The sequence below is a fragment of the Bos javanicus genome, chromosome 16 (assembly GCF_032452875.1).
Source record: "Bos javanicus breed banteng chromosome 16, ARS-OSU_banteng_1.0, whole genome shotgun sequence".
Taxonomy (NCBI): domain Eukaryota; kingdom Metazoa; phylum Chordata; class Mammalia; order Artiodactyla; family Bovidae; genus Bos; species Bos javanicus.
In genome coordinates, this window is record NC_083883.1 from 1,144,140 (window position 1) to 1,157,468 (window position 13,329).

General features: G+C 38.6%; 1 protein-coding gene and 1 pseudogene across 1 annotated transcript; both read left to right on the plus strand.

Moving 5' to 3' along the window:
- The first annotated feature begins 361 nt into the window (after positions 1 to 361).
- On the plus strand, positions 362 to 1,294 carry LOC133227389 (olfactory receptor 5L1-like; annotated as a pseudogene).
- A 7,544-nt stretch (positions 1,295 to 8,838) lies between these two features.
- LOC133227390 (olfactory receptor 5L1-like) lies at positions 8,839 to 9,914 on the plus strand. Its single transcript, XM_061381822.1, has one exon. The coding sequence runs from the start codon at positions 8,908 to 8,910 to the stop codon at positions 9,841 to 9,843; it is 936 nt and encodes a 311-aa protein (XP_061237806.1). The 5' UTR covers positions 8,839 to 8,907; the 3' UTR covers positions 9,844 to 9,914.
- The last annotated feature ends 3,415 nt before the right edge of the window (positions 9,915 to 13,329 follow it).

Here is a 13,329-nt window from a genome sequence, read left to right on the forward strand (position 1 = left end):
GATGTCTTTCTAATGATTTGGTTCCAAGCTGCAAATTGTGTATAACTAGTTTAAATAAACACACAGGTTTTCATGGATGTGAATTATTTCATGTGATCTGTGAATATAAATGTGAGCTCTATGCATTTGTGGGCTACAATATCTGAACTTTTCCTAATCTTCAAAATGTCAATGTTTTATTTCTTTGCTGAAAAAAGTTGACTATCTTATTTATTCTTATGTCCTTTTTAGTATTAGTATTAGTAATTAGTATTAGTATTAGTAATTAGTAATTAGTAATTAGTATTAGTATTAGTAATTGGGAGTGATCCAATGAAGAATAACTATTAATATTTTTCTGCAACCACAGTAAAGTGAGGACATGGACAAGGAAAACTGCACTGCTGTGACGGACTTCATCCTCCTTGGATTCTCAGATGCTCCTGAGCTCAGAGTCTTCCTCTTCCTGCTGTTTCTTTCCATCTATGGAGTCACAGTTTGGGGAAACCTGGGCATGATTGCTCTCATTCAGGTCAGCTCTGGACTCCACACCCCCATGTACTTTTTCCTCAGCCACTTGTCCTTTGTGGATTCCTGTTACTCCACGATCAGCACACCAAAGATGATAGTTAACATCTTAAAAGAAGACAAAGTAATTTCCTTCCTGGAATGTGCTGTACAGTTCCACCAGTTTTGCACATTTGTGGTAACTGAGGTCATTCTGCTGGCAGTGATGGCCTATGACCACTTTGTGGCCATCTCTGACCCATTGCTCTACATGGTCACTGTGTTTTGAAATCTCTGCGTGGAGTTGGTGTCTTGTTGCTATCTCAATGTTACTGTATGTTCTGTGATTCACTTGTGTTTAGCTCTTCAGATCCCATCCTACAGATCAAATGTGATCAACCACTTCTTTTGTGATCTTCCCCCTCTGTTGTCTCTTGCTTGCTCTGATGTCACTGTGAATTTTGGTGCTATACATTGTGGCCACTTTCAGTAAGATCATCAGAAGCATGATCATCCTTATCTCTTACCTGTTTATTCCCATCACCATCCTGAGGATGCACTCAGCAGAGGGAAGGTGGAAAGCCTTTTCCACCTGTGCCTCCCACCTCGCTGCCATTGCTGTCTTACAGGGAAAAATTCTTTTCATTTATTGCCGGCCCCACTCTGGCACCAGCATGGGCATTGACAGAGTGGCCGCAGTGTTCTACACCCAGTGATCCTCATGCTGAACCCCCTGATCTATAGTCTGAGGAACAAGGATGTGAAAGAAGCTCTCAGAAAAGTGATGAGCTCCAAAATATTGTCCTAGTGGGACTCTAAGTCCCAAATCAGAGGCTGGCAGAAGGGTGAAATGGTGGACTCAGTGTTGGAAATGGAAGAACAGTCAAGAAGAGGGTACCTTGGAGTGAGTCTTTTTGACTCACTTATCCCTGACTCAATGGACATGAGTCTGAGCAAACTTCAGGAGATAGGGAAGGACAGGGAAGCCTGACGAGCTGCAACCCATGGGGTCACAAGTATCAAATATGACTTAGTGACTGAACAACAATCTTTGTGCCTTGTCAACTTATAAGAATAGAATTGAACATATTTCAAAATTTGCAGCCTACTTCTTTGGTTTGATCCACCTAAAATGTTTTAAGTGGGTTTGGGCATTTAGTTTGCTGCAAAACTTTTATTATCAGACCCGCCTCAGATTGTCAGACATTAAATCCTGGAATTTGAGGACCCTTACTTTATCAGATACATGCATTGCAAATATTTCCTCCCACTCTGCTGCCTCTTCTTTCTGTTGATCATTTCCTTTGCTGTGCAGAGGCTTTGACAAACAAGTGGTGGCAATGGTGTGAGGTGTTAACAATGTGGCACATCTCAGATCACCTGGAGCTGTCCTTGCTTTAGAGCTGTGAGTCATGGATCCTCTATACATGGAATTTCCCAGGCAAGAATACTGGAGTGGGCTGCCATTTCCTTCTCCAGTGATAGAGTCCACCAGAGACTTAAAAATTATAGACCAGATCTTAGAAAATTTTACATACAAAAAGGAAGCATGGTGAGTACCTGCCTAACATGCATTTCAAGCAATTATTCTGCCTATGAAGACATCAAAAACATTATCAGTTCTTTTTTTTCCCCCCTGAATAAAATGTCTGTATCCTTCTCAACTAAAGAAAGTGAAAGTGAAAGTTGCTCAGTCGTGTCCGATTCTTTGTGACCCCATGGACTTGTCCATAGAATTCTCCAGGCCAGAATACTGGAGTGGGTAGCCTTTCCCTTCTCCAGGGAATCATCCCAACCCAGGGATCAAACCCATGTATCCTGCATTGCATGCAGATTCTTTACCAGTTGAGCCACAAGGGAAACCCTCTCAACTAAACTCCTAGCTTTAAAATAACAGTAGTTGGAGTTGCCCTAAGAGCTTAAAACCAGTTGCCTATATGACCATATTCAACATACGAAAAGAAGGTAGTTCCTAGCATCCAGACCTATTCAATTTTGCAAATTAGAAATACCAGATCATGGGACTTTCCTGGTGGTCCAGGGACTAAGAGTCTGCACTCCCAATTCAGGGATCCTGGCTTTGATCTCTGGTCAGGGAACTAGATTCCTCGTGCTGCAACTGAAAGGTTCTATGTGCTGCAACTAAGGTCTGGTGTAGTCAAATGAATAAATATTGAAAAACAGAAATAACAGGTCTTCCAATGTTCTGGTCTGGAGAATTCCATGGGGTCGCAAAGAGTTGGACATGACTGAGTGACTTTTACTTCACCTAACATTAATAGCTCACTTTTGCTTGAATAATTTGTACACTATTCTCTCTATTCAATATGTCTAGATAAATTCTGCAATGTCTACTTTTCAAAAGATCTAAACACTCATAATATTTGAGAGCATTAAATGTAATTGGGAATAGAATATGTCAGGATTTGTGCTGGAATAAGAATGACACAAATATTTCAGCCAATTTCTCGCAATGATCTTTCCTCAAATTTTTTAAAGTAATGCATTAAAGTTAGATTGCCTTCTAATTTTGCTGAAGACTAAAATTTTGGAAGTTTTATCTTTTAAGGTGATTTGCTAGCCAATATGGTAGTTTTCAATATGATCCCAGGTCTTCAGTTATCCAGGTATCCAAGCCCCTTTCTACTCTTCTGATTAATGGTAGAATCAATCTCTCCATGTTCTGAATGTAGACTACTTTGTGACTAGCTTTGGCTGATATAAAAGGTAGCTGAAGAGACATTGTGCCATCTTCAAGCATCTGATGGCCCTGTGGCTTTCTCAAAATCTCTTGGAATTTGCATAGTCTCTTAGAAAACTTCCATGTTGAATAAGCACAGGCTAGCCTATTGGATAATGAGCAATATGCCTTACACCCCTATTCCATGAAATAGCATTTAGCAACCTCCTAACTAAAGTGTGAGGCCTTCTTAAATCACCTAGACTGCAAAGCTGATAAAATACACATAAGTACACCAGCCAAGATCAGCCATGTCAAGATCAGATGAGGGTACTGACCTTACTGACTCATGTAATAGTGATCCATGCAATAAGCAGATGTTTTCCGTTTTTGTTTTTTAAGCTAGTGTTTTGGAGTAGCTTGTTATGCTGTCTTTAAAACCACTGACCTTCTTAATTTCTGATGTTACCACAAAGACCTTCTCAAGTCTTATCATATAGCAACTAAGCATATCAGCTTTTCTTAAATGCAACTTGATTAAAATGTGCAATTAAAAAGTTTAGACAATTTAACTTGTTGATACCATTGAATCTTTTGATATAATACTTTAATAAAACTATAGTATCTTATTTGCATAAATATAGTTCATCAAAAACTAACAACTTCATAATTTTATTATACATTTTATTAAAATGATCATTAAATAGAATTCAATTATAAGTTTATATTTAAATTACTTAAAAAAATACCTGCCCTGCCTTTAAGACTTAGATAAATAGATAAGCAGAGAGTTCATTTTGCCCAGATGATATAAAACATCACTGCCCATGCTGTTCTTTATAGATGTCTTATTATTCTTCCTGTAACGTAACTCTCTCCCTCAGGGAGATGCATTTTAAAACTGGCAATACTTTAAGGGTATACGAAGAACAACAACAACAAAAAATAGATACTAAATAGATATAATCATCAATCCACTAATATCTAATTTCAAAACATCACTGTATAGTCTAAAATGCCTGTGTAAAGTCCTTATTTTTTGAGAAAAAAAAAAGATATATAAACCAGAGAGAAACAAGAAGTCATGTCAAGGGTTGGAAAAATCTTGATTAACTGATGCTTATGTCAGAAACTTTCTCTATCTCCTTTATATTTTAATAAAACTTTATTACACACACACACACACACAAAGATAATGTCAGGATTTCTGAAAAGCAGTACTTCATAGCACTCTTATGTTTTAAGTTTTGGGAGTTTGTTTTTGCTTTTCTAATTGAGATAATTCACGGGCTAATACATGAATGAATAAGAGGAATCCTTGTTTCTGAAAAACGAAATTACATGGAATTCTTGAATGTTTGGTATATTCATGGGCACACACAACAGACTCTCCTTTGAGCACTGTTGGTTGAAGGAGAGGTTATGCAGTCAGATAAGAAGTGACTTGGGAGAGATCCTTCAGGCAGACTCATTAAACGGTCTCTGCGTTGAGCAGGGAGCACGGTTTCCAGCACCATCAGTAGCTTTGCTCTTCCTAACACAGGGCCAGATGGCAAAAACCAAAGAGCAACATATGAGCTCATTCTATCAGTGATTGCACTTATGACTTTGTGCAAGTTACAGCTGCCAGTGTCTAAGTCATCTTAGATGCTGCATAGCAGTAATCATCTCACTTATTTTTATAGCTATAATCATCTCACTTATTTTTATAAAGATGAAAGGTGTGGGTGGTTGCATTCAGAAGAGTACACAGCACACACAAAGTGATCAGCAAATGTGAGCAATTGCTGTTATTCTCAGCAAAGGCGGATCATTATTTCCACCCCTTCCTGGTATTCGGTAGAATGCTATTGTGACTTCAAACCCTATGTCCTCCAGAAAGGAGTTCTAAGTGTAAGACTGGCACAGTTTATAAGACTTATCCACATATTTCATAATGGCAACATAATCCCTGGTTCAGAGGGCAATGTTTGAAAGCAGCAAAAAATGCTCTGCAGTTCATCATGACATCTGAAAGGAATTGTGTTGAACTGTAATAACATGTATCAACTTGGGGCTTTCCAGGTGGCTCAGTGGATAAAGAATCCACCTGCAATTCAGGAGACACAGGTTCAAATCCCTGGGTCAGGAAGATGCCCTGGAGGAGAGCATGGCAACCCACTCCTGTATTCTTGCCTGGAGAATCCCATGGACATAGGAGCCTGGTGGGCTATGGTCCATAGAGTAACAAAGAGTCAGACATTATTGAAGAGACTTGGTACATGAACCAGCTTTAAATAGCTTTTCCCATCTGACTGCATCTCATAAAACTCCTTAATTATTTGAGTCCCAAGATGAAGTTGTTTGCTTGATGTCTTGTTGTTGTCCCTCAGAGATCAATGATTGGTTTGGAAGCTTAAGAAATATGAGCTCCAGGGATATACACACATAAAAATGTAAAACATGTAACATTTTCCCTCATAGCCTCTTCACAAACAGGAAGCAAGATCTATCTCACAGGTTGGTTGGACTACACTCTGTTTCTGGGGGAATGGACTGAACTGTATTTCCTGAGGTGTGGAAGCTTGTTTGTTTGTCTTCTCATAAGGGTAGCATTGTTAGCCATGTATGAGAGGGGGAACAATTGTAAAAGAGGGTAGTGACGTTAGACATATTTTTAAAAGTCTGTAGTTAGCCTGTATTTATAGAGTATTTTAAGAAATGCCCAAATTTTGAGGACTCCTTTTTGAAAGTATTTTCACTTCTTGTGCTGAGAAACAGTCTCGACAGGAAATGGGAACAACTCCATCTGCAGAGCCAAATATCTTGAAACAGCTGTCAGTGTAAGAGGGAAAGAGTGTGAGCCAACAAGGAGGAATGCTTGATTCCTCTCCCCTTCCCTCCTCCTCCCCCCTCACTTTAACTCCATCCACAGAACCTGGGAAAGACAGCAGGGAGAGTGTCCCGACAGTCACTCTGAGGCTGGGAGTTGGTGCTGAGGGGTCCTCGGAACTGTTCCAGGAGGAACACAGACATGTGAACTACCTCTGGATCGGACAGGAAAGGGATTACCTTGTCCTTGTGCCAAAGGGATTTGTAGATGTCTCTCTATAGTAATTTTCTCACATTTGATACTATTCACATTTTGGGCCACATTATATTTTAGTCTCTTCATGTGTTGTGGGTGTGTGGAGGATGGGGGTGGGGAGGGAGATGCTGCTCTGTACCTTGTAGACTATTTAGCAGCATCTCATCTGTCCAGGGGGCTTCCCTGGTGGCTCAGAGAGTAAAGAATCTGCCTGTAATGCAGAGACCCAGGTTCAGGGTCTCCCCTGGAGACAGGGATGGCTACCCACTCTAGTATTCTTGTCTGAGAAATCTCATGTATGTAGTGGCTTAGCAGGCTACAGTCCCTAGAGTTGTAAATAGTTGGACACAACTGAACACACATGCACACAGTAACCTTTTTGAAGTTATTTGAAGAATGTGGAAAATACCTGGATGTGTTGGGGTTTATGCCAGATTTCTTTCCCCCTGAAAATAACCAACTGGTGCCTCCAAATCATTTTATTGTTACTAAGGTTGAGGAGAGAAAATCCCTTCATTGGCATTTTCAATATGTCAAAAGCTTTGAATATATATCTCCTTTATTTAAAAAAAATAATAAACACAACCCTTAAAACTTTTGTGTTTTGCGAGAACTCGGGCAAGATTCTTTTGTAAAGTTTATTTTTAAAGTTATCAGAGTAAAATACTTATATTTAATGTATGTTGTGAAGATCAGATATACAATGCAGCTTATGTATGCATGTATAAAATCCTGTCTGTGTAATCTGGCTTACTATGTTTTCACTTGCCATCTTATCATAATCATTTTTGGATCATTAAAACTTCTTCATGTATGGCAAAACCACTAAAATATTGTAAAGTAATTAGCCTCCAATTAAACTAAATAAATTTATATTTAAAAAAAGCAAACTTCTTCAAAAAGCTGAGTGATTTTCCATAATATGTATGCAGTATATCTTTGAACTTTTTTCCTGTTGCTGGACACTTTATTTCTAAATTTTACCTTCATAAATAATGGTGCGATGCAGCAGCAAGCATTTCTGTTAATTACATGTTCACATAATTGTTTAGCTCTTCAAATAGAGCTAAAACAGAGGATATATTTGTCAAATAGGTCTTCATAAGGCTTGAGAGTCACAGTTACAGAATGTTAGATTTTGAATATCAGTTCCCTGAAGAATGACAGACAGTGTGTACCATAATTAACAATGCTGCTGCTGCTACTGCTAAGTCGCTTCAGTTGTGTCTGACTCTGTGCGACCCCATAGACAGCAGCCCACCACGTTCTGCCTTCCCTGGGATTCTCCAGGCAAGAATACAGGAGTGGGTTGCCATTTCCTTCTCCAATGCATCAAAGTGAAAAGTGAAAGTGAAGTCTGACTCTTTGCCACCCCATGGACTGCAGCCCACCCGGCTCCACTATACAAATTTTATAGGAAAATATATAGATTATAAAATCTGCTTTCCCAACTAAATCATATTTAAATAAACAAACACTTGTGAATTAGCAATCTTAAATAAGCATACTTCACATATTTCATTACAAAAGTAGATGACTACTATGTAATATTTTCTAAAAAAGTATCCACTGAATCCCAATACTTTGAAAAATGATTAAAGAGTAAGTCAGTAAAAAGGTATTGGAATATTTTTAATAACCATTTTATTGACCTATAGTGAATTTTCAATGCTGTGTTCCTTTCAGGTATACAGTAAATGACTGAGATATGTCTATATCTATGTAACTGTATCTATTCTGTATAGATATAGATATATTCTTTTTCAGAGTCTTCTCCATTATAAATTATTATAAGATATGGAATACCTTTGCAGTACAATAGGTCCTTGTTATTTATTTTATACATAGTGACTGAAATTTTCTCAGTAGTGTTCTACTCTTTGCAACCCCTTGGACTATACAGTCCGTGGGATTCTGCAGGCCAGAATACTGGAGTGGGTAGCCATTCCCTTCTCCAGGGGATCTTCCCAACCTAGGGATCGATCCCAGGTCTCCCGCACTGCAGGCAGGTTCTTTACCAACTGAGCCACCAGGGAAGCCCTTATATATAGTGCTGAGTACATACTAATTTAATAAAAAACAATATGGATAATTAAATAATATTTGATATATTTCTGATGATTAAGTTCTAAGCTCCGAATTGTGTATAACTAGTTTAAGGAATCATACAGGCTCATACGGAAGCAAGTCTTTCCTGTGATCTGTGTAGTAAACTACGGACTCGATGTATTTGAGTGATGCAGATTCTGAACTTTTCCTAAACTTCCCAAAAGCAATGCCTTATTTCTTTGCTATAAAATAATTCCTATATATTGTCATGTCTCTTTTAGGAGACTGCTGCTGCTGCTGCTGCTGCTTCAGTCGTGTCCAACTCTGTGCAACCCCATAGATGGCAGGCTGCCAGGCTCCCCCGTCCCTGGGATTCTTCAGGCAAAGACACTGGAGTGGGTTGCCATTTCCTTCTCTAATGCATGAAAGTGAAAAGTGAAAGTGAAGCCGCTCAGTCGTGTCCTACTCTTAGAGACCCCATGGACTGCAACATTTTCCAGGCAAGAGTACTGGAGTGGGTTGCCATTGCCTTCTCCCCTTTTAGGAGACAGTCAAAACTAAATTGGGGAAGATCTCATGGAGAATAACTATTAATATTTTTCTGCAACCACAGTAAAGTGAGGACATGGATGAGAAAAACTGCACTGCTGTGACAGACTTCATCCTCCTTGGATTCTCAGATGCCCCTGAGCTTAGAGTCTTCCTCTTCCTGCTGTTTCTTTCCATCTATGGAGTCACAGTTTGGGGAAACCTGGGCATGATTGCTCTCATTCAGGTCAGCTCTAGACTCCACACCCCCATGTACTTTTTCCTCAGCCACTTGTCCTTTGTGGATTTCTGTTACTCCACGACCATCACACCAAAGATACTAGCTAACATCTTAAATGAAGACAAAGCCATTTCCTTCCTGGAATGTGCAGTGCAATTCTACCTGTTTTGCACATTTGTGGTAACTGAGGTCATTCTGCTGGCAGTGATGGCCTATGATTGCTTTGTGGCCATCTCTGACCCACTGCTCTATATGATCACCATGTCCCGGAATCTCTGTGTGGAGTTGGTGTCTTGTTGCTATCTCAATGGTGTTGTGTGTTCTCTGATTCACTTGTGTTTAGCTCTTCAGATCCCATCCTACAGATCAAATGTGATCAACCACTTCTTTTGTGACCTCCCCCCTCTCTTGTCTCTTGCTTGCTCTGATGTCATCGTGAATCAATTGGTGCTATACATTGTGGCCACATTCTATGAGATCATCACCATCACGGTCATCCTCATGTCCTACTTGTTTATTCTCATCACCATCCTGAGGATGCACTCTGCAGACAAAAGGCGCAAAGCTTTTTCCACCTGTGCTTCCCACCTCACTGTCATCATTGTCTTTCACGGAACAATCCTTTTCATTTATTGCCGGCCCCACTCTGGCAACAGCATGGATACTGACAAAGTGGCCACGGTGTTCTACACTGTAGTGATCCCCATGCTGAACCCCCTGATCTATAGTCTGAGGAACAAGGATGTGAAAGAAGCTCTCAGAAAAGTGATGAGCTCCAAAATATTATCCTAGAGAATATTTTCCTAGCAGGACTCAGGGTTAGAAATTGGAGGCTGATGAAAGGGTAATGATGCGTTTCAGTGTTGGAGTGAAAAGAACCATCAAGATGTGAATAGCTATGAGTGAGTCTTTTTAATTCTCTTATCTTTGTGCCTTTTCAATTTACAAGTTTAGGATTGATTGAGAATATTTCGAAATGTGCAGCCTACTTCTTTGCTTTGATGCTATCTAAAATGTTTTAAATTGGACCATGTACTGGACTGTTAAAACACACAAATTTTATTTTCTTTAGACTTTCATGAGTTTAATGACCTAAGTATCACATTTTATTTTAACATCCATTATGAGGACTATGATTCATTTTACAATTGAACACCTGTTATTTTACAATAAAGAACACACCTTTGTCAGTTTTTACATAGAATAAGATTCCATATGTGTATATAAATATAAATATATATATATATTCTCTTTACTGTTTTGTTCTTACTTCCTTTATTATTTTTTGTTTTTGTCATTGCAGTGTACAGTGGTTTTGGGGTTTCATATATTATCACATCTGAATAATAGAGACATTGATAATAATTATGTTACAGAAATTTTAGGGAAATTAAACTACATGTCAAGTGAAAATAGCTTAAGAATAGTCCTAACACATAATTGGTCATCTCTTTACGTATGTGTATATGTGTGTTTGTGTGTGTGTATGTGTGTGTGCATAGAAGTATATTGTCTATTGCACTTGATAGTTTTGTGCTTTGCAGATACTGCATTTTTACAGATTAAAGATTTGTGGCAACCCTGCATCAAGCAAGTCTATTAGCACTGTTTTTCCAACAACATTTGCTCACTCATGTGTCTGTTACATGTCACATTTTGGTAATTCTTGCACTGTTTTAAACTTTTTCATTACTGTATAAGTTATGGTGATCTGCCATCTCTGATGTTACTATTGAAAAAGATTATAACTCACTGAAAGTTTAGATGGTGGTTAGCATTTTAAAGTATTTTTCAACTAGAATATGCATATTTTTTAGTTTTTATTGATTTGCATAAAATTTTTAAATTATTTTATTTTATTTTGGCTGGTTCTTCTATGTGGCGTGTGGACTTCTCTAGTTGCAGTGCTTGGGTTTAGTTCCCTGTGGCATGTGGTATCTTAGTTGCCCCACAAGGGATCAAGCACAAGTCCCCTGAAAAGGACAGTGGATTCTTAACCACTGGACCACTAAGGAAGTCCCAATATATGTATATTTATTAGAAGTAATATTTCAGTGTGCACACTTAGACATATGCACACTGAAAATGTGTTGACCTGCTTTATTAATGATATTTGCCTTATTGGAAAGTGAAAGTGAAGTTGCTCATTCGTGTCCAACTCTTTGCAACCCCATGGACTATAGCCTGCCAGGTTCTCCATCCAGGGATTTTTTTAAGGCAATGTTTCCTTCTGCAGGGCATCTTCCTGACCCAGGGATTGAACCAGGGTCTCCTGCACTGCAGGCAGACTCTTTACTGTCTGAGCCACCAGGGAAGCCTAATTTGCTTTATCACAATAAAGTGAATATACCAAACCTATAATATCTCCCAGTTATGTCTATATGCTTATAAATGTATATACCTACACATTATGTAGATATATTGATAGATTATATATGTGTATGTATTGGTTGGTTGTTGTTTAGTCACTAAATCAGGTTCAGATCTTTTGCGACCCCACGGACTATAGACCATCAGATACGTCTATGTATGCAATTATCTAATAGCCATTGTTATGGATAGCAGCATTTCTGACTTTTGCCTCTTTTCTCACTTTTAATTATTTCTTCAGGCTTACTTTAAAAATATGCATTTAATGTTTACTGTGACTCATAGGTGGACTTCTGACTTCTGTGTATATTTCTTTTTGTGTCTTGATAAAATGACCTTTGTTCATCCTTCCTTTATGTGTTTAAACTTCATGTCTTCCTTCAACCTTGGTTCATATGTGCCACTATACTCTATTTGTGCTTCTATTATGTTTTATGTAAATTTCTACATTGCATTCACTTTCTCAATGAAGCATCTCTCTGTGTGTCTATACTAATGTTAGAAAGAACTACACTGGAGTTTATGAAAACCAGGATAGGTAATTTGACTCTCATTTTTTAATTTGACAAGTAATACAAACTTCTTAATTTCTGTTTCCTCAAGTTTGAACAATGGTTATTAGTGTTAATCTCTCAACATTGTACCGAGATTACATTTTGACAACATGTAGGTACTCACTGGCACTAGGAAGATACTTTACATGTGTTTCAGTAAACTCTTTGAGACCTGGAACTATTTATTCCTTTCTCTCTCACTATCACTTACATATTATAAGTTATCTTTATTTTTTATTAGATAGTTAGATGAATAAAAACTAGTATATAAACTGTATGTATATTGAGTTTAATATTAGAACTTAAAGTACCATGTTGACTTTTAAGATTGTAAATTGGTTCAAAATTATTCCATGTTGAATATGTTGTACATGGTGTGTTATATGAGGCAGGTCCACTTAGGAAAAGAAATCCCTAGTGAGGTTGAATATGTGGAATGTTAGATTTTGGAAGCCTGGAGAGATGAAGAATGTGTTCTTTTAATGGTATTTTATTTATTTAATTATTTTGGTTGTGTTGGGTCTTCGTTGCTTCATGCAGGCTTCTCTACTTGCAGTCCGTGGACTTCTCCTGTTGTAGCACATAGGCTGTCTCGTTATAGTGTGTGGGCTTAGTTGCCCCGTGGCATATGAGATCTTAGCTCCCCGCCCAGGGATTGAACCTGTGGTGCCTACATTGGAGGTGCGCTCTTAACCACTGGATCACCAAGGCAGTCTCTGATTTAATGATTACTAACTTCAGAAAGCAGCTATCACTCTTTGTGTGTGCGGACAATAGGGAAGAAGCATCCTTGTCAGAATCTCAGAGGTTGGAGGACATGCTCTGCTCATCTGATATGAGGCTTATGAGGAAGAGACAGAGCTTTAAGGGTGTCTACACGTTTCAGCTTCTAGGCACAGGCCCCGTTGGTCTTTGGTCCCTGGGACAAGCCCGACTGCTGCTTTTGCTTCTGAGTAGAGTATGGTAAGAAACTGGAAAGCAAGAAGACATTTCTTTCTTTTCTCCTTCCCATTTCCTTTGAACTTTTCCTCCTTTTCCTCCTTTTCCTCCCCCTCCCCTTTCTCTTTTTTTCTGCCTTTGGCTGAACCTAAAGGTAAGCCTTTTCTGAGGCTCCAAAATCACTGCAGATGGTGATTGCAGCCATGAAATTAAAAGAGGCTTACTCCTTGAAAGGAAAGTTATGACCAACCTAGATAGCATATTAAACAGCAGAGACATTACTTTGTCAAAAAAGGTCTGTCTAGTCAAGGCTATGGTTTTTCCAGTGGTCATGTATGGATGTGAGAGTTGGACTATAAAGAAAGCTGAGCACCAAAGAATTGATGCTTTTGAACCATGATGTTGGAGAAGACTC

Bases quoted from the DNA above. Each gene is read 5' to 3' on its own strand.
- LOC133227390 (XM_061381822.1), top strand. From the start codon at position 8,908: ATGGATGAGAAAAACTGCACTGCTGTGACAGACTTCATCCTCCTTGGA.